Source organism: Gnatocerus cornutus, chromosome 6, assembly GCF_029298725.1.
Source record: "Gnatocerus cornutus isolate USDA-ARS CGAHR chromosome 6, icGnaCorn1.1, whole genome shotgun sequence".
In the NCBI taxonomy this organism is placed as follows: domain Eukaryota; kingdom Metazoa; phylum Arthropoda; class Insecta; order Coleoptera; family Tenebrionidae; genus Gnatocerus; species Gnatocerus cornutus.
Window position 1 is genome coordinate 5,924,504 of NC_142238.1, and position 27,675 is coordinate 5,952,178.

Consider the following 27,675-nt stretch of genomic DNA (forward strand, 5'->3'; position numbering starts at 1 on the left):
CTTTCGAGAAACTGCAATAAGTAACTCTTTTGTCAGTTTCCGTTCCTTTTCGTAAACCGCCATATCCCACTTGCTTGTCCTAAGGTCCAATATCGACGAGCTGGTGCGATATTTCCGACAAATTACCCCGATAACAAGGAATTTTCCTTAGGCACGGGCGATGGGTGGCAACGCCTGAACGCCCCCATCTTCGGAAAACCGAATCAACTCCAACCCAGCGATAAGGTGTAATTATGTCGAGGGGACGGGGGCAACGCTGATGTCCCCCGTCTCGTAATCAGCAATAGGCGAGGGCATGTGTGTGAAAGATAGGACGCCAACCCCAAGAGGACTCAGGTATGACCAGGTTTGTGCCATGAGGCGGCCAACCGCCGGCATGGCTTTATTCGGCATGGTGTGGCTGTTGCGCGTGCGCTCCGAAATGAAGCGCTGTGCCAAATGCCGGCGCCAGGAAATCGTCCACACGGAGGAACGGGCGTCAGCTTCTACCTTCTTCACCATTGATGCGCCTTCGGCTATGGCGTCTACGGGGACTGCAAGTCCGGGATCTCTGGCTCCCACCACGTACTGCGAAGTGCATGGATACAATCTTCCAAAAGAAGGTAAACTTTGCTTGTGGTCTGCTAAATTTACCACGATAGCAGACTGGAACTATCAATAATTGCGCCAACTGCGAAATTCTCTATCGAGTTTTTACCAATAATAAATTACTTCCAACTGTGGTTCTGGATACTGACACTGACCACTTATCTCCTGCATTCTAGAAAATTTACTGCAACAATTTAAGTCGAGTAAAATATCACGTCTTAAAAATGAAAATTGCTAACATTTAAGTTTTTCGGTCTACGGTTTTGCAATTTAGTAAAGTTAATAAATTCTTCAATAAGAGTAACTTCTTCAATGTTTTTAATTGTAGCACAAAAATAACAAAAATTACGGATTTTTGTAAAAGATATTTTTGTTTCGTCTTAAAAATTATGATTTCTTTGCTCTACAGTTTCGAAATTTGGCAAATTTAATAAACTAGGTATTCAAAAAGGGTAACTTTTTCAAATTTTGTAGCTGTAGCACAAAAATTATCAAAATTACGCTTTTTAAAGTAATGTTGGCAATTTTTGCTTGATCTAGATAATGAAAATTTCTAAAATTTTAGTATTTTGCTCTACAGTTTAGCAATTTGGTACAGCTAATGATCTATTCAAAAAGAGTAACTTCCTTAAATTTTGTAGCTGTAGCACAAACCGCGAAAATTACGAATTTTAGCTAAAGATTTTTTCTTGGTTTTGAAAGTAAGTATTTCTAAAATTTGAGTTTTTTGCTCAACAGTTTTGCAATTTAGTATTTAGTACCGTGAATAAACTATTAAAAAAAACTAACTTCTTTAAATTTCGTAGCTGTAACACAAAAACTATGAAAATTACGAATTTTAGTTAACGATGTTGTAAATTTTTGCTTGATTTTAAAAAACATTAGTATTTTGTTAAAGACTAAACTGATTCCATCTAAGTACGTAGATTTAAAACAAAATTCAAATTTATTAAGTATATCTGTCGAGATTTTTTGTACGCCTTTACAATCATTCGTAAAAGAGTTTAAAAGAAATTACAGCTGACACTTCAAAGCAATCAAGTTTCCATCCAAGATGTTCATGCGACGAGTTTAAAAAGTTTAAATGCAAATTCTGCAAATTTCGATTTTATAAGAGCAAAAGATATGACTTTATCACTTACTTGACGCCAAACCGTAATATTTAAAACAATAAAATAGAAAACTTGATGTACTTATGTAGAATTTTTTGTATACATCTAAAGTGGAATTTTTGTACCATATCTTTTACTCCCTAAAACTTATTAGGCGACAATCACTACTGGTTATTAAGTTTGTCTAACACATGCTTTCAGAATCCTCAAAACCAATGCGAAATGCAGACGACTTCTAAGTAGATATTAATTAGTGCGCAATTTCGTTTGAAAGGAATTAGCTTTATTAAGAAAACACTAAAGTTTTATCTACCTGAAGAGTACAACTTAAAACAGAACGCTGCTAATACCAGCTAATAATAGAAGCAATAATCCTACAAAGCCGCTTATTTGATGTTTGAAAATTTATTCGTTTTCAGACAATTTTGCCATATTTTATCTAAAACGAGCTTTATAGCCGTTTCTTAGAGCGAACTTCAGCGGACTCAAGCTGAACAGCAAATACATATACAATATTGTACTCATGTTATATTTATTAGAAGAAATAATGCTAATGCTTGAAATTCTAGGGAATTCTCATTTGCTGCACAGAATATACCTAGATATTTTAAATGCATAATTTTAAGGAAGTTATGTGCTTTGTTAAGCTAATTTAACAAAGCTAAATGAATAATGATGAAATGAGCTCTCAAAGTCTTTATTTAGTTTTTTTTTTGGATCCGGTTGTAAATTTGATGTGCATCTGGTCATTAATAATAGGCTTTTACGATCTAGGAGATGTTTCGTGTGCACATGACTTAATTAAACCGCAAGCTTTTACACCACGAACATTTATAGTTTCCTAAAACTACCGCTAATTTATAGTTATGTCCTAACTCACCGTTGAGTGCAAATTGTTCATCGAGAACTGTCTTAATTAACAAATTCCATTGTGCTTTTGTGGTTCCCTATAGTATTATACGAAATTTAAAAAGTACTCAGTTTTCCGGTTTCGTTTTTGAAGCAATTTCACGTCCTTTAGCCCGCATTGTACTTTTCTTTTTATCTTTGACCAGCGGTTGTTTTGCGGAAAACTACAGGATTTATGGCGACTTATTCAAGATTTATTTGGTGGTTTTGAGTTGTTTGTCGGTCTCATCCCAAGCATAGGCCCTCGTCTTTCCGGAAAATCTAAATGCATAACGTCGGCGCAGTCGAGCGCAACATGTTTCGAATCCAACTTTGCAACCGCAAAGCCATAAGGAATAGAAAGAAAGATACAGTTAGTCGATAAAAGTTTGCAACTTTGGTGAAAACAACAAGAGTTAGTCGCCCGGTCGAAACTCTAACACAGCTTTCCGCTAAATTGATAGAAAATATTGCACCAGACAATTGTTCGTGTTCCAGTTAAATTCAGTACAAGAAAAGAGTTTTGAGTTTAACTGGATTTGGTTTTAAAGAAGTTCGGTTTCGTCGTGGATTAGAGTGCTCTTCGAGATAATGATCTCGAAGTTATGGAAGCCACGCACATTTCTCGGAGAAAAGTCTGTCTCTTGTCTGTGGAAATTTTGTTCGTTCCAGTTTCGGATGTTATTTGAGAAAGAATCAATTTTCATTCAAAGTCGGTAGCGAGGGTATTTGCACTGCTATCGAAGATTGAAATCGCAAATGACTGTGGTCGACGCGGAATTAAACTAAAAATTGTCGCATACTCAAACTCGCTCAGAACCATTAATTTATTTCGAATTGGATGCATTTTATTTTTTGTTTCCAATACCGGAAATTAGTTCTAGGATTGGATGTCTCTAACTCGATTAAGCTGTATATAGCTTGTTAAATTATCCAAATAAATTTGGTGCTAAATGCGTTCAGATATCCAAAAACCAATCAAACTTCCTCAACGCAAATAGCGTTCACAACCATAAAGTGAAACAAAGTGGAAGTTATCGATGACTAAGGGAGCGACTGCACAGCTTGGGTGCCAATAAAACAAACTTCAGTTTTGACCTAAATGACGGAGTTATAGTCTAACACAACATTTGGAATGGCCCCATCTTACTGTTGTAGATTGCTTTACAAAATGGACTTTAAAACACCTACATTTCAATTTTAAATGATCGTGTTATTACCACTTCAACAAAAAGTGTCATTTATCATAAATCCAACTCTGACCTGAATTAAATCGACCAAGATAATTAATTGTTGGTGGAGTTTTCTGCAACTACACATATTTAATTCTAAAGCAAAATAGTTAAACTTTGATGTTGATGTTAATTATTTTACAGAAGTTTGAAATCTTTTTTAATGGAATAATTTACACCAGACTGACGAAACATTAATATTGCAACTGCGCTTTGAAAATTGCGAAATATTGTTAGGTGCATACTTCTACAACTACTAAGCAATTTCGTGCACCTTTTGTACAATTAAAATTAATTACAAGTTGCTCTTCCATATGTAATTATTTTGTTCTCAACCAGTTTGTATTATTTTGTTGTAACTACTCTATCCTATGCGCCACTAATGGAACACAACATTGACACACAATCAACTGTCATTAAAGAAGCTTTAGTCTTTTGGAACGTTGCACTGAAGATAATATATTCATGACGTACATGATGGAAAAGCACTTAGATGAAACCTTGATAGAGACAAGTGTACAGTGTTAAGATCCTATCATGGTTTAAACAAGATTGCATTTTAACTCAAGGGAAAGAAAGGCTTTTAACTTGATGAAGCAACAAAACTGGTTGAGATAGAGTAGATTCTCGAATGAGACGTGCTATATTTTAAATCTTTCAAAAATAACACCGGTAGAATTAATTTCATGGAAGCTGCATAATCAGTTTATGTTTATTGAATTATTTACCTCAATAGCCCACAGAACTGTATTTACATATGAGCTGTTTATGCTGTATTAAACAATGCAAATTGATGCTTACTTTCGTAGTTCTGAACACAAGAATGAAGACGGATGAAATTCGGTTTACCTCTCATGAGCGAAGTAGTATAGAGAGAAAACTTCAGATTGTAGTAAAGTGCACTAAAATTCGAGTGCAACAACCTAAAACCACATCGCCGAATGCAGTCAAAAAGAGCAATTTGATTGTTGATAAATTCACATAACTTGGTCAACTTTGTATACTCGAACAAAGTTTTACATTGAGCGCATTTATAAATCATGCTTCGGTTGAATTATTGGAATAAATTCAATGGTGTCTGTATGTTTCATCTGCAGAAAAAGCGTTGATTCTATTTGCAAAAGTACCTTACACCAATAAAACAAATCTCAAAGATCTACAGTTTAAATAAGAAATGACAAAGCAGTCTTCCGGAAGTTTTGCAATATTTTAACATTTTTTGTATTTTGCGGGCACTCAAATATGGAAAGAATTGGTTGCAGAAGTCGAGAGCAATTGGTCTGGGATTTTTGTACAAATCGAATTCAACATAAAATTTTATTTTAGTCATTCGAGAAGTCTGCATTTTTTATACCGTGAGTTACGACTTGGAGCCTTCCCAGCACAGAATTTAATTATATTTCTGTGGGATTTTGCGAGGTTTGTTGACAAACCACATTTTAATTTAAAAGTGTTGCACCGACCTTTACCTCGTTAAAGATTTGAGCGTGAGAGAAGATAATAAAAAGTGGAGGATGCCACCGGACAAATGTAATTTAACAAGCTTCGCTACTTAAAACTTTTTCATCGCGTAAAATTCCGGCTGTTTGACCGACACACTCTACAGGCGCGATGGTTTTTAATAAAGTTTTTACGTAAAAAACGATTTTCCAAATGTTTGCGTTTACATCCTTTATAAAATAAATTTTCAGTTGCTTGAATACTTAACTTTAGCAGAGAGAGCTGAATTGTTTATTCCGGAGTACTAAAATTTAAACACAAATAAGAGGTTTTTGCTAATGGGATTATCCCGGCGCATCCACCATTTTAATGTCAATTTTATTTGAAACAATTGTTAGATTTGAAAGCGTCTTATTTGTGGAACCTATTTTAACATTTTCTTCATTTTTTAGTGGAATTGTGCTACTTGCATTTCAAAGAAAACGGAAATACAAAATTTTATATCAACCATAATGTCAAAGTAACTTTCATATTTGCTCTTTTTAGGAACGTTAAACTTTTTGTCTGCTTATTTGCTGATGTTTATGAAGAATGGAAAGTAAACAAGGCTGCACAGCACAGCACGTCGCAAAAATATTCGACAAAATAGTTTACACTTGTTTGTTGGAAATATTGATTCTCTACGTTTTCTGCTTTGTTCAAACAACAGCTGCAATGATACTCTTTGCGATATTAAACATTTTAAACTTCAGCACACTAATAAAAGACGTAACTAATCAAAGTTTTCTCTGAAACTTTAGGATTACACCTGACAAACTTCGTATATAATGTGTTATGACTAGTCCGAGGGATTCAAGTCACTCGTTTTTAATACTTTTCTCTTTCTTTGCAGGTATGTCATCCCAACTTTTGTGGCTGATATTTGCGACATGAGGTAATACGGTAATTTAGCTGTAGACAGCAAGACGTCTACTACCAATAGATACCGTCTTGGAAAACGGATGAGGTAACGAGTTCTGAAACAACAACACTAGCAAAAACATTCACAAAGTGGATTTGACGAAAAATCCGTGTTCTAAAAATGATAAATTGTCCAAGACGACAAAGTCGGTGGCGGTATTATTAAAATAGAGATAGCAGACAATATAGTGAAGGGATGCGCGAAATATCTTAATAAATCCCATTCAGTAGCAACAGCAGGATCTATAAAATGGTTTCAATCACACATTGCCGGCCACTTGACAGGAAATTAAAACTCGAGGACGCCAACGTTCTACTCTTGTCACTTATCATTATCGGGATGAAGATGGCGCCGATCGAAGACGTGTTTACTAAGCGAAAATTGGAAAACTGAATCGAATGAAATCGGAAGTCGTAAGTTCTTTCGCGATTTCATTGATGACGGCTTTACCGCTCAAGGAAGAGATTTAATTCGGATTGACTGGATAATGTTCCTGAGATGGAATTCACTGCGCCAATTAGTTTTCGGAATTATTCTTATCTAACTAGAAACGATGCAGATTCTTGCGAGAAATTTATTACCGCGACTATCAAAACTAGAACTGTTAAATTACGAAATTTATTGGCAGTGATGAAGACGATACTGTAACATAAGGTAATGAAGTCGTTAGTTACAGCTACCAAATTTGCACGGTACTCTAATTGGTTATAAAATTAATGCCAACAAATTGCAACTACATTGTAGCAACTATAACGAGGCTCTAAATATTTCTAAGCTCTATTGAATCACCTAAAGACGAAAAGAATATTTGTAACGTAAACTTTCCGTCACTCAATTCAATTTCGGGAAGACTTGAAATTTCGTTTAAATAGATTTAATTATGCTTCAAAATGGGAAACTCAGAGATGTCACAATAATGAGGCTCTAAATATTTCGGTTATGAGCAAAAGTCACGTCTTTTTCTACTGGAAATTAATATGCAGTGAAGCTTTCGTTTCTTTTGTCTCTTTCCGTTTTTTTTCTGTGAAACTCCTCGGAAGCTTACAGGATTTTACGAGATGTCGTCGATCCATCTCGTTAATGGCTTCCCAACACTTCTTCAGACAACACAACATTTTCGCTTCATTAAACTCCAGAACCATATGTTACTCGTTCCTACCCAGATACAACTATGTGGAATATTAGGTTTTTCCAAAACGTGGTGAGAAATTTGAATATTTTACTTTAGCTACAGCGACGATAAAAAGTTGTATTAACCAGAAGACCAAAGTTACACATGCATAGTTTAAACGACAACGCTAATTCACTATATACAACTTTGAGTTAGTGAAAACGGAGGATTTTTTTACGTTTTCATAACAAAAACTTATGAGCAGACGTAAAATTTATACGGTAATTCAAAACTTTATATAAATTGTTAAATAAAAAATTTGTAACTTTATGACAGTTTCATGATACGGTTTATGAGGGTTTTGGTTTCTAATATGAAGGTCCAGCTATCATATCAAACTTGTAATGTGTTACAGGTGTTTTGTTATTAGATTAGATCCCGACTAATCACGTCACAGGTGCTTGGGTGAAGATTATTGTGTGAGAATTGTTGCATGACAACGAGACGTGCCGTTTTAAATGCAAATAATGCAGAATTTAACACAATACACCTTTGTTTCGTCAGACCATCTCAACAGCTACGAAACCAGAAACAATGTAAATTTTGTTACACAACGTGCAAATTTAATTCAGTAGTACTGTTATTGCATCATCGCCCATCGAATGGGATGTATGAGGGCTGATTCTAAGCAACAAAGGCGCGAGAAAAACGATGGCGAAGACCGCATCTTATATCTGTCAGAGTTCCGAAGAAATCGAAAAACTAATATTCCGGTGCTTTAAAATCTTTGCCCTTTGGCGACAATCCGTAACTTCAAGCCCTTCTAATTCAGTTATTTGTCGAGGTGGGTGAAAAACTTGTACAATATTAGAGTCTGCGTGAAATTCTGCAATAAGTTTGCACTAATATCTTAAATTTGCTGAAGAAATAAAAGAGTTGTTGACCGAAATAGGATTTTTCGGTGTCATTTTTAACGAACTTTGTCGGTGCAAAAAAAGTGTAGGAATTCTGTTGAAGAGAAATCTTTTTACATCAATTTAAAATCATTTATTAAAGCATGAATTGAGATACGAAAATCTGCGACCATTCCGATTCAGAAATCAAAGGTTTTATTGCGGATATCATTCTTTATGCAGTTTTTATCTGGTGAGCTTTTGATCTGGTGCTGGAACCGACTAGATGTATTATTTATTCCGCTCCAATTTTTGAAATGTAAAATGCTCACTCGTCAGTTGTGAGGGTTTTATCTTTGTTCTGTATTTTTGTAAAGTTGGGGCGAGTTAAACCGTTTTGTTTTAGTGGCGTTGTGTTTATTTACAACTTGACTACTTCCCTTAATTGAGTGAAGGGTCGAGAGCCAACTTAAGAAAATTTTATTTATGTACCTTCTATTGTTGAACTTTGTTTTGTACAACATGCAACTGTCAGTTTCGGTAGTTGAATCTAAGCGCTGTAGTTTTCTCTTGTTGAGATAATTTATCGCCGAATGTTTTGCTTCGCTGGCTACATAATCCACAGAACATACGTTAGTGGTTCTAATGTGGCAATTAGCGCGAATCTGAAATTAAGCTGGGGACTTGTGCCAACGCACACATCAGCGAGAAATAATCGACAAAGACAGATTTGTAATAAAAGGAACGAGATATAAAGGAGTAACCCAAATCCCTTACCGATTCCGTTTTCTAATTTCGTACAGCCCGATCAAATTCTCTTTTACGTTGTGTAAATAAAAATACCATAAACTTTTTGATTCGTTGCATGAAGTCTATAAAACGAACACAACATTAAAGTTGCAAAACGCCGCAATTAAAAAAATATTACCATTATAACTCATTCACAAGTCGGTATGATGGGGGAAAATCGTGGTAATAAATTTATTAAAAACACATTTTCAAAGCGGAATATAAGGTAGACTAATCCCTGGCTGGCATAATCTTCAATTTCACTGGGGATTTCAGTTGAAACCGCGTCATACGTCACGTAATGTTTGTAAAACGCGAGATCACATTGGTTTACTTTAATTTCAGCCGTTTCAGACGTGGATTTAAAGCCAACTTAGAGCTCAATATTTGCGAAGACGCGGACTGTGTTTAAATACTTTCAGGATCCTTCCAACGTCATATTAAAATTTCACTTCACGAACGCTTTGATTTTATACTTAATTTGCTGCAGACGCGCTTTGTGGAAAGTTCTGACAATTTTAAAAAAATACGACCTTTTAAAAGTTGTTATCCTAAACCGCGTTTAATGTGACACTGAAATTACGTTGAACGGACATTTAATTAAAGCGAAAATTATTTTCGCATTAATTAGAAAACTAGTTTTCGCGGTAGCTTGCAGAACTAAGTTTTTAATTGTAATAAGTACTTTGTAATTATGTTATTACGTCGTCTTCCGAATTATTTTAGCATTATTTTTCCATTTATTCTTGACACGTTTTTATAATTCCACTCAGACACGGATTTAAAACTTGGTATTTACAAAGAGCCTTTAAATGCTTTCAAGATTGTCACAGTGTGGAATTAAAATTTAAAACGCTTTGATTTTCTGCTTAATTAACTACATCCGATCAATTTGTGGAAAACTAACTAGTAAAGTTTTTGCTTAACTAGATTAATTACAAGTTTGAGAGGGTTATTGAAAGAGCAGTTTAATTCCGCGTTTTATTGTAGGAGCTAAATTCTATGATTAAACGAGTGAGTATAATCTTTTTGAAATAAAAAGTTATGGTTGCGCAATAAAGAATTTTAGCATTGTAAGCATCTGGCTTGAACGACGACTTTCAGGATAATTTTATTGTTTTAAAGGACACTCTCGTCTTCAGTTCCAACAAACCAAATGAAACTAATAAAACTTCAAGTAAACTATAAGTCATTTTAATTTTATGTGCTTTTTATGCTTGAAATGTTCCTGACGAGTTTTTCACGACGTGCCCAGATGCAGGTGCGTTTACCCTTTTACTGTAAATTTCCTGTAATTTAAACACAAGTTATGTTGCCTCATAAGGTCATAAGCGACAGGCAACAAACTGAGCTTGCTAGTAGAATTCAGGAAAAAATGAACACTCTAATATTCTACAAAATCCATTTTACGTATCTCATATCGGAAATAGGTAGTGAAATGAGCTTTTCCCAAAGCTCCAGCAAAGTCCCCGGAATTTAGCAAAAACAACACTGTTTAGTTTCAACTACTGCAGCGCGTTATTAAAAGTATTAAAAACATGCATATGAACGGAAGCTGACAAAAATTGTAAATTTTTAAAATGGTTAATAAAACCGACCATTTCTGTCAAAGCGTCTGCAGCTCGGCTCATGAAAATAAATTAGGTAGCGTAAGTGAAAAAACGAGTTCCCACTTTATGCGCTCTCATTCATAATTTTAAATAAAGTATCTGGATTATAGTGTGGGAAAATATATGAACCGTATAAAGTTAGTCCATTTGAACATTTTATTTTAACAAATTTGGAGTTTTGTTGGTGAAAATTAATCACTGTAGACCCTTTTGAGATAACTGGCGTTTGGCAAGATGCAAGACAACGCATTTACATGAAAAATATGCTAACGTCACTGTTGTAGCAATGCCTTCAAGAATTTAATATTGCGTAATAGCTTTTAACTATAATAAATTGCCTGCTTTTAAACGAAGTTGAAGTTTAGGTCAGAATGATAATGAAATGTCACAAACTTTTGTTTCAGCTAATTTCAGTAACGATTTCCATCAATTTTTCCAACATGCGTTTTCTGTCGTCATTAGTTTTATCTTCACGGTCCGCTGAACAGATTACAGAAAAACTAATGCTTTTCGTTATTTTAAGGAAATCTCCGCAAAATAACAAAGTTTCGAAGAAAGTTGTTCCAATTAGCCTAATTGAAAGTCATATTTCTGATCCGACGTACACGGTGCTCCCTTCCACATTTTTCATGGAATTAATTGTTCGTTATTTGAGTTTATGATTTAATTAGTTGGAAACGCAATTAATTAAAATATGCCTTCTCCAAATAAACCTAAGGCCTCTCTAATTACATTCGGATTATACGAAGAGAACGTACATCGTAGCAAGATTAAAAATTCAGGAAACGTTTCGATATTCCCATCTGGCGTCTAATGCCAGCTTTACGGTTTCATCTTATCTTAGACTTTATTACGATAGAACTGCTTGATTTTCGCTTGTTTCTTGGATGAATCAATAGGATGCCGTTCGTAGTTACCGAAATTAACAGGACCGGACTTCTCTTGACTCGAAAGTTAATTCAATAAAAGGGAATTGGTGAAACTGAACACTTTTCGAGACTGCTTTTGGAGTCCGGTTCGCTTTTGAATGTTGTTTTAAACTTTCATAATTGGAACCCGAACATCTGATCTATTTGGTGCTGAACATGTGGAAAAGCTCTTATCCAATTACCAGACTCCTTTCAGTAAATTAAACTGACAAAGTGTAATACAAGACATTACCAATATAACGCTGTTATTATCTTCACTCAAAAGTTGTCTGCGAGAGAAAATGTTGATTTAACTACTTTACTGTAATTAGCTCTAACAAGGAACAATTACACACGTTCCGGTTTAACTGCTATCTTAAGTTAGAAATACTTGTCATATTTTTTATTCTATTCATTTATAGGGGATATAATATTAAAAAACATTGCATTTCTTTGAAAGACTGTTTCAACAGTAATTTTCTTGCAGAATATAATTAATAAGTTTTAAGATGCGACTCTACTTCAGAAATTCTATTTTACGTAGCGGTAAAGAGACGATTCTATACCTTGGAGCTCGTGCTTTACAAAACTTATTTAGATCATATGCAGCCGCTGTAATGAAAATTCATGCAAAAGAATCTCTTTTACTCAGTGCCGATTTTTACCTTTCTGTCGTAAAAGTAGTTATCTACCACTATAACTTACGACATGTCACTTGTTAATGTTGCCGGATAAGGAGCACTGTAGCATTTGTGGCATTTACAGCCTATTAATCAACCTTCTAATCATTACAGTTCACCAAGAACTCTATCCAACGTTCTGATGACGTCAAGTTAGTTTACCACTGCGAACATTTATAAAATGAGCTATCATTACAATTTACCTCGAGTTAAATAAGCAAGCGTTTCTGCAAATTTCTTGTATCAAGTTGCACTTCTAGAAGAATGAAATATGGCAGAACGCCCTCCACTGTTGGCGTTAGGTAAGTAAAACAGATAGACTGGATCCGGACGCCGAGGATAAACGGCTGTCTGCCTGTCACATGTCAGCAAGCTCTTGAATAGAAAGCAATTGTTGTTGAAATTGAAAAGCTTTCTCTTTGCTATTCGTATCTAAGTGCAAGAAAATAAGAAGATGTAACCGTGAAGAAATTAACTTGTGCACTTTGTCACATGAGTCTCTACTGTTGCACTATGTTCTCTTTGATAATAATAACACAAGCGGTGAAGGAAGCCACATTTCAGGTCACTCAGATTTCGTCTTGAAATCCTAGCTTACCGAACTTCTTGATTATAGAGGTTTGAATGGTGTCTTCCTGGGGGAAACTTCAGCTAACTATAGCCTTTGAGTTACTGTGATTAATAATTCGTACTTGAATTAGCTCGAACTGGGAAGAACTTATCAGAAAAGCAGCAATTTGAATTTCAAACAGAGAATTACTTATTCTCGCTAATGTTTATTATTTTTACTTGTAATGGCAGAAATTTCTGCTAAGTTTTTAAACAAAACTAACCAAGGCGGGCGAAATTACTACATTCTAAGGCTTTTCTTAACATAACAAGCTTCCTGCATTTGCTAAAGTGCATCGTGTAATTTTATCAACGTCACTGGAAATCTTATTTGAACTAATACGACCCCACAACGCCAACCCCTAATTGAAATACGGTACAAAACTTGCCGCTCTACATCATAATGGAGTAAACAAAGCTGCTTTTTGCAAGCACCTCTGGGAGAAAGACTGCAAATTTTAGTGTTGCATACAAATTATTCACTGATGAGGATGGGGGCAAAGTTGATAAAACAAAAAATCTGGAATTTAATTAAAGACTGTTTTCAATCACGTCAAAGCACATTTTTTAACCCTTTTAAGAAGAAGTAATTCTAAAAGCACATCCGATATAAGACAAAACTCAAACAATCATAATTAATTACAAAACAAAATACAATTAGGTCCATGCTTTTGAGCTTTCTGGAAAGAAACCGTCTAGCAAAAGCGATAAACAAGCCGTAAATCAAACTTCGAGACAGCGAAATTATTTGGAACCCTTACATAATAAACACTCCTCTGGAATTAACGTGCACGCCCGAATAACCCTAAAAATATTTCATTGTTGCCTGAAAATCTCTTAATTTATGTGCATTTCAACTTAAACTAAGGGCGATGATAAAACGAACGCGATTATTTCCACCAAAGAATTTATACGCATTTGTTTTCCAGATTAGTTTGATGGAAAAATTTTCTTTATGGCCATAATTGTGTTTTCCTCCGCCAAATTACTTTCTATTCATTGTCACTTCCCGCTTATCATCAGACAATGAAATCTTCCATTGCGGAGTTTAATAGGCTACTATTTCGTTTTAAGTTGATACGTGAACTGTAAACATTTTTATTATAAATCGAATTTTTACGGCCAAGTATTTGATTTCAATCTTTACGACGACTCAATCAGTTCTAATCCGAGGTCAAAAATGGAGGTTTCATACTGGAAAAACAGCTTTCGGTGGTGAGAAGACTCGATTTTTTCCAAAGAGCACGCTTCGAAGTGTATAAATTGGTTCTAATAAAGATTCATGGCGGCCATTAAATCGAACCCCTAACAGAAGGGATACAGGAATTATCCATTACCTTTGCTGAAAAATAAAAATAGTGTGTTTATTCCGGTTCAGGTCGTTATTGGATACCAACACGAACAGAGCTGTACTAAAAGCAACTACAATTTATTTCCATCCAATGGTTTTGTTTAAATTAATCGCACGTTTTTTTTTTCATGAAAAAAATCTATAAACAGGATTATGACGCTTTCGTGAAGATTGTTTGCTCTTGAATCAGAATTTTCAGTTTGCTACTTGTTATGTTAATTTTCTTAAAACGACGTCGGTGCTCCCTCTATCATAAATAATTTATAGCGCTTCATCTCCTTCATTCAGGAAGGATTTTTCAGGTGTCGTGTTAATAAACCAGGTGAAAGTTTTCAAGAGTTTGCTCTCGCGGTAATAGTTAAATAAAGCAGGGCTATAGGAACTTCCAACATCCCATTACTCCCTTAATTACATTACAAGAAGGACCTGGTGAGCATTTGAAAGGAGATACTCCGTATAACTAGTTTTTTCTTTCGTCCTCGTGGAATTTCGAGAATAATTCCCAAGGCAGTCACTTGTACTGATTAGCGGGAAAGCTAATCGTAAACCTGAGCAGAAGAAAACTTCGAAAGGCTTCTTGCTTTCGCTTTATCGACCTCTTTCCATCTCGTTTCTCCGCTCGGATGTTGTAGGGAAATGTCACTTTTCAATCAGACGTACCGGTTTAAGAAACACATTGTTAAAGTTTAGCGCACGGTTCCGTTTTCGTTATTTCAACGTTGATTAAAATAAATGTTGCAAATTTACTGGAATATACGGCTCTGTTTTTCTTCCCATTTTAATTTCCGAGGATTAGGACGGCGATTTAAGGGACCATTTTTATTCCTTTCTGTTTCTTTTACAAAGGAGAACGGTATTCAAGATTCTACCCAATCGAAAACTGATTTTGTAAATTGAGGTTTTCATGTAGGTATTACCTCTTTGTAAAATTTTAATTAATCCACTTCACAAAGCTTGTTTAACAGCTAATTTGAGAATAATTATTTGGAAGCGCTTAAACTTTTCAAAGCGGATACGTGAAACTTGCGTTTATTCGCTTTTTATATTACAATTCAATGGAATGTGCAGATTTTACTTCTGGAAATAATTGGCTGCCGTTACGTGGATACCTTCAGTGTTGGGAATTTCGAATAATTCAGACTCTGCTACATAATCACCAGGATAGAAAGTTTGTTAAATTTCCGGAAGCTATAAAGTACAATTACCGCGACATTTTCACCAAAGTCGAAATACCCGAAAAGTGTAATTAATTTGGTTCTGTACTTAGTGTTGTGTGTTTGAAGAGATTTTCCGAGTTTTATTCATAAATGACAATCTAAATTTTATGTCTAATTTCAACGTTTTACACGCAAAAGTATGACACACAGCAAGCGGCTCATTTTCATAAAATGTTTTCCCACAGTTCAGCTTCTGAAATTGATGACATAAAACGCCTTTTACGATCGGTCACCCCTTTACGATTATTTTCCATTAAATTGCCATCATTGAACTTTATTCCATCCAATCATGTTTATCAATTACATGAAAGATAAATTTTTGACACGGCATAAATCAATTTAGATTTCCGGTTAGGTTCTACTTGTTTCGTGGTGACTATGCGTGCGGATTAATGTCCGGAATGAAATACGTAGCGAAAACTATTTAGTGTTGGTACTGCCAACACCATTAGTAATTATCCGTAACTTATCAGCCGCTGTGAATTACAACGAATCGTTTACCTGGTCACTAGTGGCTACACATAAATCCAGTTGCATGAAATATCACATTATGGCTGTGAAAATTAATTGGAACTTTTTAGGGCGCAATAGTGAAAATGTGAATTGTTGTGATTAATCGGCTTTCTAGTTTTTATATAGAAATGTCAATATGTGGAAAAGTCGTCAATAAATTTGACGGCTTTCGACTCGATGGAAATAAATAACCTACCCCAAGCTGTTGTCGACGCAAATAAACACGGATAAAGGAAAACGAGAAATGTGACGGTTTCGTCGAGCTTAAATTCTTAATCTAAATTAATTAAAAATTTGGCAGCTTATAATGGCTTGGGGGAGGTGGGTCAGCTCATTTTATTTTGTTAAGCTTTGAATATTATGGTAAAGTTTGTTTATCCAAAATGCACTAATAAGAGTACTTTATTTGTTTAAAACGAGTGAATAATGTACAAGCTCGATCTACGATCTCGAGATTAACTGATTTTTGTCGTGAATAATTTGCGTCCTTACACTCTTATACAGAGTCCGGCAACACTTGTGTCCACCCCTAAAATCGTCTTTAATTTTAAAGATAAAATTTTGAAAATTTGCATACGCTTATTGTTGACAAGGCTCTAGAAGCTGACACAAAAATTTGTTTTGATATCACGGTTTCTTTGGCGTCGCGACGCCTAAAAAGTTTAATTTTTAGCGATTTTTGGGTTTTTGCGGTAATATTAGCGAATTCCATTTTTTTTCAACATAACTGTAATACAAATATTTGAGTTTTTATTTTAAATCTACTTCAAATGGTGTTTAAAATTTGCGAAAAAAACGCTGTTTTATCAAGTTAGTTTTCAACATTTTGACGGTGCAGTGACAAACTACGTTCACACCAAAATTTCACAAGTCACTTCATTCACTCATATGAAGGCGAATTTTGATTAGCTCGGGTATGTTGCACGTTCTGGACACTAGAAATCGTTAATTAACATCGACAAAGCGACAATTTCGCCAAATAAGACTTTTGTTACCTTCTAAAACGAACCAAAGAATAGATGTCATTTGTGACACAAGATGTTGACAGATGGGTGTAAACGTAGTTCCCAATTTTGACGTAATAAAATTGAAAACTAACTTGATTAAACAGCATTTTTTCCTCAAATTTTGAATACAATTTACATTAAATCTAAAATGTCAACTGAGATATTTTTAACACATTTATAGTGAAAAAAAATTAAATTAGAGGTTCATTTCATAAAACTTCACAATTAGCTAAAAAATACACTTTTAAGGCGTCGCGACGCCAAAACTATAAGTGATAAAAAATAAATTTTTGCGTCGGCTTCTAGAGCTTTGTAAACTATGAGTGTATGCAAATTTTCAAAATTTTATCTTTAAAATTAAAGACGATTTTGGGGGTGGACACTAGTGTTGCCGGACCCTGTATAATAAATATCTATTATGATCTTTTTTAAATGAATAGAGAAAAATAAAACGCGAACAATTTTTTTATTTTTCGAGTCATTTACGACTATTGAAATCTGTGATATTTAATATCCTAAAGCTCTTTAAAGTATTCTTAGGATCCAGGATTTTAACAAATTGAAACATGTTGAAACAATTTGAAAACTTTAAGGATTCAACACGTTTTCCAAGGAACCTAAAATATTTATTTTTACTTTGAAAAGAATTCAACAAATAGTTGTATTCTTCTGTGCACATTCTATTTTAATAATATAATAGGCGTTCTAAACTTGTATTATTTTAAACCTTTGTTATGCATACGTCTGTGCCTTTGTACACCTGCTCTACCGTCTTGTTATGTTAAATTCTTGCGCATGATAACGGCGCTCATATTCCTCGTAAAAGGTAAACATCTATTATGTTTAGGTAGCACTCTGTATGAGCATTCGCAACATCAAAGTGTGTTGATTGTACTAAACTAATTAAGGTCGTATGACAGAAAGTAATCTTTGATGCGTAACTGCCAACTACATCGAATGCATAAAAAAAACTATATTTTCCAACACTATCGAATCGTCTGTTACGTCAACAAAGCTCAATGAAAAATTGTGTGTAACATTGTTTTACAATTTTAGTTCAGTGCTGCGATGTAGGTAAAAATCAACAACAATGCGTTTAGAAAGCTACCGCAATCTATTTGTCACCTGAGGGTGGAAAAATGTTTTCTTTCTGCTTGTCACAAAAATTTGTTTATGCTCATGGAGGTCAAACAAAAATTGGATGTTTGGGTACGAGTAATTATTTGGAGAACAATAATTTTTATGATTGATTTTATTGTTTGCACAAAACAAAAAAAAATAAATTAGTGTACTTATTATACTTTTTATTTTTTAAAATTCGAAACGAGACGAGAAAACCCATAATTTGGATAATGTCGCCCTAACATCTATGAACCCCAGAGTAAACTAGACATAAAACGCAATATCCCGCCGTACTTTCATGAATGTTCGATTTTTATTTGAAAGATTCCAAGATAACACTGCTATTTTGTTGTTTTATCTCGTTGGCGTGACAACGAACTCGCTCTTTCGTCAAGCGCTATCTGCTGTTTTCTTTCTCTTTTATTACACCAAAACTCCCATTTTTGTTTCAACCCCAAAAAGTGGATTACTGACGCTACCATTACAAAATTGTCACATTCTCAGATTACGTTTAAAATCAGTGCACACGTTCTTCAGATGGCAGCCGTCATTTATCTAAGATTCGGTGGAACACGAATATAGTGCGGAACTGAAATCCGTTTATCTCGCTTGAGTCAACATCAACAATACACATGACAATTTGCCGTTGTCTTTTACGGGTGCTTTTATTCATAAAACGGGTTATATTCAAATCTGGGATAGAAAGTCTGTTTGAAATGAAGCATTGCCAAGTTTGTGGAAAGATGTTTTAATTTTATTGAGCTTTCGCGTTTCGGATCAGAACTTTGTCAATGAGAACGTGTCGTTGGCCAGATTCCTTCTAATTTATGTAAATATTTGATAGGGTGTCACTGTGAAACATAGCAAATTTTCCGCCTCCATAAATATTTCTGACTTCTTCATTTATTTCGAAATCCCAGGGGTACTTTCAAAAAAATTGACATACGAAGGGGCGCCACGACATGAATAATATAAAGAAATATTTTAATGAAATTTGTGGATCTTATTGTAAGATTACTTGTCACCAAACTGATTATTCAATTCATGTCCAGACACACATAATCAAGAATGACGGTTCCTTTGATTTCGGTTATTGATTTTCTGTTGTAAATAAGCTTGTTGATACACCTTCTTCACAAAAGTTTCGACAACCTAAAATATTCGCCGACACAACGACACGCATCAGATTGACATATTTTTGTGGTGAGCACGATCGACATTTTTGTTGAGATAAAAAGTACGTTTTCTAAAGAGATTTTTCAGACTTCAATCCTGCCTGTTGAATTTAATTGAAATTTACATATTTACGAATTTTTTTGGAATTTCGAATCTGCTTGCTTGCTTGCTTGTACGAGTTGTGAACTGTTTTATGTTATATTTTTATAGAAAATCGTAAAGCAGGCACCGAAGATCTCATAAAGAATTTTGATTGACGTTATCGCATGCTGGATGGCTGATTACTGTTTATAAAACATTTTTTATTGACGTAAATAGCATCTGGAATAAAATTAAGGCCATAAATTGTCGATACATCTCCACCATCAAGTTTTATCGGATTCTAGATGGTGGCTTTAGACTTGCCAAATAGGCAAGAGGGATTTGCAAGGCCACGAAATATATGTATGAAGGAATTTACACAAAAAAATAAAAAACTCATCCCAAATTTTCAATTTATATTTTTTTAATTAACTGGTCTTTTCAAAGTAGCAGTGGAAATTTTTGTGCATGATTAATAGTTACAAAATATCTGTTTGTGGGGTTTCAGCCCATTGAACTTGTGTCGAACCAGGATATCAAATATAATCACGATAATACTACAAACAGATTATTATATTAATAGAATTATTACTAGCGCTTTGTACCATATATGAGGGGTAAAATTTAATTTCCAGTATTGAATTTCTTTTTATTTATTCTTCAAATTGAGCTTTAGCGCTAATTTATCGAGAAACAATATCAAATTTATAACGACGCTAATTGAAAAAAAGGTCTACTTTGTTGATTCACCTGTGCAACAAAACCTGTACTAAGCACAAATTAATTACGTGCTTTATTGGAGAATTGATGCGATTTACATTTGGTGGATGCGCCGCGCTATTTTTTCTTTTTATTCCCATGCAAGGCTTTTTACAAAATTAAATACATATCGGGGTATCTGTGCCAACTTTTGTGTAACAAGATAACTCGATTATGCATAAAAGTTTTTGCTTTAAGAGCAAGTCATAAAGTTTTCACCATCAATCAAAATTTTATGTCTTCTGAAAATATTCTAGACGGCGAAAATATGTGATTTAAACAAAGTCACGTTTGGCTGATAGTTGAAAAACATCACCATATTTGCACATACTGCGGCTCCGACTTGGCAAGAAGTCTCAAAGTGTAAGGTTCAAATAATATTTTTCACCCGAGTTGGTGAGAATGTTTTAATTATTTTGTAACAAGCGTTGGGTAAATTAACACAAATCATACATGTTGTTTGCGAGTGGAAACATTGGGATATATTCACTGGAGCTCGTTCACAGTTAATTAATATTTTTGTTGAACGAACAGTTTTAATTATCGATGCCATTAATCACTAGAGTTATTTTGATAGTAATAAATTGATTTTTTTCAGATATTCAAGAGTTCTACGAATTGACTCTTCTCGATGAAACTAAATCAGTCCAGGAGAAAACAGCGGAAACGATTAGAATTGCTAATAAATGGGAGACTAGCGATGGACCCATAGCTTCTTATACCAACAATGATGTAAGTGCTTTTATGCAATTTGTTTAACACGTGATCCTGTACGTTGCCTATCATTCGAAACTCTCGCAATTGCATTTTCCCCGATTCCAATTCTCTATTTGTTTGCTGAATTGACGTGTAAAGGGAAGTGGTGCAAGACGGAACGAATGTCGCTTACAAATCTCAAAACAGCAAACAACAGGGATTAGACGACGCAATGAAGAAAACAAGACTGTAATAGAAATTGATGGGACAGCAGGAATGTGGGGTGGGAAATTTTACACCCCTGTAAAAATAAGCAAGGGTAATATTTAGAAAGCGCAGTGAAGGATAAAACGACGATAATGTTCTCTGAACAGTCCTTAGGTGTCTGTTTTATTTTCGGAAAATAAATGTTTTAATTGGTGAAAAGGGACGCAGATAGCTATCGAACCAGAAGGCACATTCTGGAGTGATTTTCTCCACGATTAGAGAAAATCCGAGCCAGCGCAAATGCGCAAATAAGCCCGAGTTGCTTTAACTGACAAATTGCCAAAAGTCCATTAAAATAATATTTGAAAAACGTAAACGCTTTTCTATTCACGTTTGTAGAAGATGATCAAATTATTGCTCCATTAGTTAATGCCGTTTTTACTCTTTCACTATTCACAACGTCTAACGAAAGATAGATTTATTACAGAATCTTCCTGCTGAATTTATTGACGGCACGGTTGACAAATAGTCGACGAACTTTTAACCCTCACTAATAAAATTCCTTGAGGGTATCTAAAACTCCATTAAACTTAAAATCGCAAATAAACGCGCTTGTGATGAAATACTTTTCAATGCTTCAATTTTTTTAAGGTTTTAAAACGTTGCAATTAATCTCGGAGTTACTGCAACAAATATTCACACATCAAAGAAAATATCTCTGATTACAGTCGGCGTTTCCGGGAGTAATTACAGTTGCTGTTTGTTAATAGAAAAATTTCAAAATATTTGTCAAACTCCATGAGTTTTGAATTTTACGCCTCCTGAACAACAGCGGGTGTGTAGAGCTAAAGCTGGATAGTAATAACTGAAAATTATCACCTGGAAGCTGAACAACAATAGACTAATAAAATACATATAATGGCTGTGAACTAGAACTCCAAGGTGTTCTTCTAAAGTTATAGTGGCACTAACCTCTAATGGTAAATTTCAGGAACTGATTATTTTCATGTATAATATTTTTTTATAAAATTATTGCTTATGTATTGGTGCCAATATAATATTTACTGCAAAGATCTTAATCACTGCTATAGAGAATTATAGCCGCGAGCAATCTTATTGCTCTTGAAGTTAAAGTCTATCATTTTCGAATCAATGTCATATACATAAATTAAGAATAACATTAACAGTAATTTAATTACATATTTTAATACATAATTTAATAGCTTTTTTGACGTTACTGTTGGTTTTCGTCGCTGAATTTATTATGTTTTTTTCGGTAGTCGACGTAACAAACGTGGATATTATTTTTTTCGTAACCTTAAAATTTAACGAGTCAGAAAATGTTGCAATAATGATTAAGCGAAGGAATTTAAAAATGTCACTGTACTTGACCTTAATGTCAAATTTCAGCTTCTGAAAAATTTTACAAAACCAGTGTAATTAATAATAATTATTAAAAATGTTGAAATGAGTTATTTGCGTAACTTTGCAGTGATATCTCTCGCAAAATTCTAAAAGTGGTCAAAATGGTGTTTTTTTGTGAATGTCTAATTAACACGTTTTGGGTTGGTATAAGTGAGTAGAATTTTAAATAATGAACTTGAAAACAAAAAATGAATGAAAATGAAACGTGTGTTGTTTGCATATTATACGAGATGCGAATGTTGAGTTTTTTACAAACTCGCTAAATGAGTGTAGCTCCGGTTGAAAGCACACAGGATTTATCTTCAATCATCACTTTTTTTTCGGATAATTGAGATATGTGCTTGTGAAATAAACAAGGAATTAAAGATGGTATTTTTTACACTCTGAAATTTTACTTCGATAATGAAACTCTTTCGTTGAAATAAAAATCAGTTTTTATTACATCGAACAGAATAAATTAAACGAACAACAACGAATCACTTCTTAGTGGAGGACGGAGGCGGAGTAAGCGAGAGGAGCACCAAATTTGGCGATGGGGGCGGAATGGAAGACTGGGGCAGCTACTCTAGCGATGGGAGACTTTAGCGACGACGGTGGCGGCGAGGGTTAATTTAATGTTAAATGTTTCTTAATTCTGAATTAATAACACATACTGTAGATCCAGTTGACATATACCTAGTAAACATTTTATGGCTTAAGTCAAACCACTATTAGAAATAAAACTGGGTGTTGTAAACTGCAGCCGACAAATTTCTAGGTAGAGGGAAAACCGATGGTTGAATAGGCGTGCGCCTATTTTTATGGTCCCCAACCGCAAGGATTAGACTGTCCGGTCCTCTCATAATGTGGCCACAAAATTTACTAGGTGTATGTCAACTGGGTTTACAATACTATTCTGTTATTCTTTTTAAAAAATTGAAAACGCATTTTGTTCAAAAACTTCGCACCTCAACTTAGCAACTTAACGACTTAAGCCGACGAAATATATATCTTCAGTACTCGGGATATTCAGGAAGTTGTCTTGAAAACAATATCATAAATTTCATGTCTCTCAAAAAATTAAACTCGTTTGTAGCGACAATGCTTTTTTATTATATTGAACATAATAAATTAAACAAACAACAAATCACAACTTAGTGGAGGACAGAGGCGGAGTAAGCGAGGGGAGAGCCGTATTTGGCAATGGGGGCGGCAAAAGGAGCGGCACGGAGCACAGGGGAAGCTACGGCAAGGGGAGCAGCTACTCTGGCGATGGGGGCAGCGACAGCTACGGGAGCGGCGACTTTAGCGACGACTGGGGCGGCGAGGGGTTCTTTGTGGACAACAGCGTTGAATCCGTTGATGGGATCAGCGGTGTATTCGACGGTACGACGGGTGCCATCAGGATCAACGAGGGAGTAACTTCCTTGGACAACATCTCCGCTGCGAGATTCGACTTGGCTCTTGGAGTCTCCGGTCAAATGATCTTGTACGTCGTATCCGAAAGAGTATTGTGGGTTGGGGTCGTATTCGTCAGCGACAACGGGAGCGTGGGCAACAGCTACGGGAGCAGCACGAGCGATGGGAGCAGCATAAGCGAGGGGAGCAGCGAAGGCACGAGCTCCATAGTTGATTGGGGCGGCGGCGAGGGTGGCTGGAGCGCTAATGAGTCCAGCGCTAGCGTAGGCGAAGACGGCGCTAAGAAGAACGTACTGTAAAGGAAAATTTGCTTATTAAGAATCTGAATTGTTTTAATTTGAAGTAATGGTACCTTGAATGCCATTGTAACTGTTTGATTGTCAACTGACTTGTGCTGACTATTCAAGTATTGTCTTCGTCTTTTATACTGGGGTTAACGTTTGGAATTGCGCGGGTGAATTTCATAATTACCGCACCTTGAATAAGGTTAAGTCGTTCAAGTACAGGTTCTTCGGGTTATATCATTAACGTTAGCGAGTTTGAGAGCAAAGAAATGGGTGATCTGGTTTTTTTAAAACTGATAAACAATTCTTAATTACTTTTACCACTGCACTGGTCTGTTTAGTAATGCAATTAAACTTATGCTAATGAAAATTAAAATGATATCTAATAACTCCAATAACAGAGAAATTCTGGATTTATCAAAAGAAATTAGTCAAACATGATTTTAACTGTAATATTCAAGATGGTTACATCATAGTCGTCGATCGGCCTTGATTTCACAACCATTAAAAAGTGGTGGTGAGTGATAAATATAAGAAATATCACGTGAATTTAAGTCTAAAAGACCGACAGTAACAAAAACTATAAAATCAAAATTTCTAAGAATAATAATAGATTCAATTCCGGATTACTTCAAACATTTTTTGCAAAATATTTACATACAACATTCTTATGCCAATTTGTCATTATTGCCAACCAGTTTAAATTAAAGTTTCTCGTTTAAGCTGGATCTAACATAAACCCAATTAATGGTGAAATTTTATAAAAATTGTTAAGTCTTATAACATAACACATTGATTTTATTTCCGATAATATATTAGGAAATTACCAATAATGATATACAATTTCGTACAATTGACACGTCTAAACTGTTTCTGACGCACCACTAATTTCAGTAAAAGAAATACTCTAAGCTAAAGCGGTTGTATCGTTTCGGCGTTTTTTTAAATATTGCCACAATAATTTTTTTTTTGTTTTTATTTTCCTGAAATTTTAATGAAATTAGTGTGTGCCCTTAGGATACTCCAGTCGATTATAATAATAATAATAATAACAATAATAATAATTCCTTCTATCAACGTGTTGGTGCGTTTTAAAAAATCTTTCATTTGTAAAAATAATTGGAATTATGTATTGAAATTTATTAAAGTGAAGCTAACTAAATAAATACAAATATCAACCGTTTTCTGATTAATAGAAGTTATTCTTAAATTAAGAGTAGAACTTTTCAATGTGCAAGCATGTTTAAAGATTCCATTCACATAAGAAATTTGCTAATGTATGTTTAGAAGTTTGTAATGAAATTCCTAAATCTTTAGAAAACGGTGCGGTCTAATATGTGGGAATGAAACTTACGGGTTGAGTCAGAGGTTTCAGAGGTTTTCAAATACATAGTAATGCAGCAAAGTGTATAAGTGTCTTTTTTCTTGCAGAAAATTTTATTTGTCGAGGGAGACAGAAAAATAATGTTAATAACACAAGTTTTTACGATGAAACGTTGTTATTAATTCAAGTTTTTTCATTATTGGTTATCTTCACAGTACAACTCCTGAGTTTTGTGGTACATTGAACATTACATTCGTAATGGAAAATTGGCGGTTTTCTATTTAATCACTCGGTGTTTCCATGTTGGAAAATAAAGCACGTTTATAACATCTAATTTTTTTATTTTAAACGTAATAAATTAAACAAACAGCACATTACATCTTAGTGGATGGCAGATGTGGAGTAAGCAAGGGGAGCGCCGTATTTGGCGAGGGGAGCACCATATCTGGCGAAGGGGGCGGCGTAAGCAGCGGTGCGGAGCACTGGGGAGGCTACGGCAACGGGAGCAGCTACTCTAGCGATGGGAGCAGCAACAGCAAGAGGGGCGGCTACTCTAGCAACGGGAGCAGCGACAGCTACGGGAGCAGCGACTTTAGCAACAAGGGGTTCTTTGTGGACAACAGCGTTGAATCCGTTGATGGGGTCAGCGGTATATTCAACAGTACGACGGGTGCCATCAGGGTCAACAAGGGAGTAACTTCCTTGAACAACATCTCCGCTGCGAGATTCGACTTGGCTCTTGGAGTCTCCGGTCAAATGATCTTGTACGTCGTATCCGAAAGAGTATTGTGGGTTGGGGTCGTATTCGTCAGCGACTACGGGAGCGTGGGCAACAGCGACGGGAGCGTGGGCAACAGCAATAGGGGCAGCACGGGCGATTGGAGCCGCATAAGCTACAGGAGCGGCATGGGCAACAGCAACTGGAGCAATGGGGGCGGCACGGGCGATGGGAGCAGCATAAGCAAGAGGAGCGGCATGAGCTACGGCAACGGGAGCAGCGAAGGCACGGGCTCCATAGTTGATTGGAGCGTGGGAAAGTGTTGCTGGAGCGCTGACGAGACCAGCATTAGCGTAAGCCAAGACGGCACTGAGTACTACGAGCTAAAATAAAGAAACAAAAATATTATTTTTGAAGTTCAATAAGTAATTTTTGGTGAATTTACCTTGTAAGCCATTGCTGTGGAGATGTTGATTAACTTGTGGTGATAATAATATGGTTCCCGCTTTTATAGTGCTTCTTACCACTTGATTTTGGGTCCGGTAAATGTTGAAAATTGCACGGGTTAATTTCATAATGGCCACACCTTGGATCAGGTTAAGTTAGCAGTTTTAACCCACAAATTGTCTAATGTTAATAACCGAGGGTCAAGGTTTTCTGATTTTAACGAAATATTTAATGTCTTAGTAAACACAAATGCAACAATATTTCTAAAAAGATTAAATCAAAAAATAATTATTGTGATAATGAACTTAACCTTAGACACTTGTAACTTTTTATAGAATAATTGCCAAACTCATTTTGTAATTTGTAATTAAGCAATCTTTTTAAATTGTTGTGTTTTTTCTTAACAGCCACCAGAATAGTTTACATTGTAAACAGAAAAAAAAACTCAATGGTAGAAAACAATGCCGAAAATCACATTTTTCTGTCTGTCGTGGTTCCGGAGATATGGAGCACCGGCAATTCCAAAAAAACTGTCACCTAAATATGTATACAGATTTACATAACAAAATTTGTAATTTATTCTCGAAAGTCACAATTTTTTAATCGTGTATTAACTCTATCAAATTTTAAAAATTTTGATTGAATGACACTTTTGTGGGTATGAATATTTAATAAGCTAAGAAGTCGATCCAATAGACAGCAGTTTTGGCCATCCAGCCCATGAATGATTAGGTACGTTCGAATTGGTTGCTCGAGTGCATTTTTTATTATAAAAACTTTTTTGATAAACAGAATGGCAGTAAATCGCACGTTTTTTTTTGTTTTAATCTGATTTCAATCATATTCTTCATTTTGTTATGTGGAAATGGAGGATTTTTAAATATTAATATCTGAAAAGTGTCTCTTTTGCTGTAGAAATTTGTAATTAGGCACGTCTAATAAACATGTTAAAAATAGTAACCATGATAAATTTCGTTACTGTAGTAGCATTAAAAATAACAGAATATACAATTTTTTAAATCTTTAAAATTTACGGTAATAAAAGCAAAGCATTTAAAAGACAAAAAAAAACCAGAAAATGTGTATTAAACCTAAGCACCAATAATAATTTAAAAATTTGAAAAAATCC

General features: G+C 34.9%; 3 protein-coding genes across 6 annotated transcripts in view; 1 reads left to right on the plus strand and 2 right to left on the minus strand.

The window, feature by feature from the left end:
- The first annotated feature begins 226 nt into the window (after positions 1 to 226).
- The window catches only part of dlg1 (MAGUK family member discs large 1), a 126,312-nt gene continuing 98,863 nt past the window's right edge, over positions 227 to 27,675 (plus strand). For 2 of the 4 annotated variants that reach the window (XM_088039066.1, XM_088039067.1), the window contains exons 1-2: positions 227 to 602; positions 20,646 to 20,779. In XM_088039066.1, the coding sequence (XP_087895192.1) occupies positions 296 to 602; positions 20,646 to 20,779 (441 nt within the window). In that variant the 5' untranslated portion in view covers positions 227 to 295. The remainder of the gene's footprint in view (positions 603 to 20,645; positions 20,780 to 27,675) is intronic. The other 2 variants (XM_088039068.1, XM_088039069.1) reach the window with 1 other exon arrangement.
- Positions 23,444 to 24,169, minus strand: LOC148172423 (larval cuticle protein A3A-like). Its single transcript, XM_088039084.1, has 2 exons — positions 24,126 to 24,169; positions 23,444 to 24,066 (listed from the first exon to the last, which is right to left on the minus strand). Exons 1-2 carry the CDS (start codon positions 24,135 to 24,137, stop codon positions 23,509 to 23,511), a joined length of 570 nt encoding a protein of 189 aa, XP_087895210.1. The 5' UTR covers positions 24,138 to 24,169; the 3' UTR covers positions 23,444 to 23,508.
- LOC148172424 (larval cuticle protein A1A-like) lies at positions 25,712 to 26,577 on the minus strand. The gene is made up of 2 exons (XM_088039080.1): positions 26,545 to 26,577; positions 25,712 to 26,482 (listed from the first exon to the last, which is right to left on the minus strand). Exons 1-2 carry the CDS (start codon positions 26,554 to 26,556, stop codon positions 25,763 to 25,765), a joined length of 732 nt encoding a protein of 243 aa, XP_087895206.1. The 5' UTR covers positions 26,557 to 26,577; the 3' UTR covers positions 25,712 to 25,762.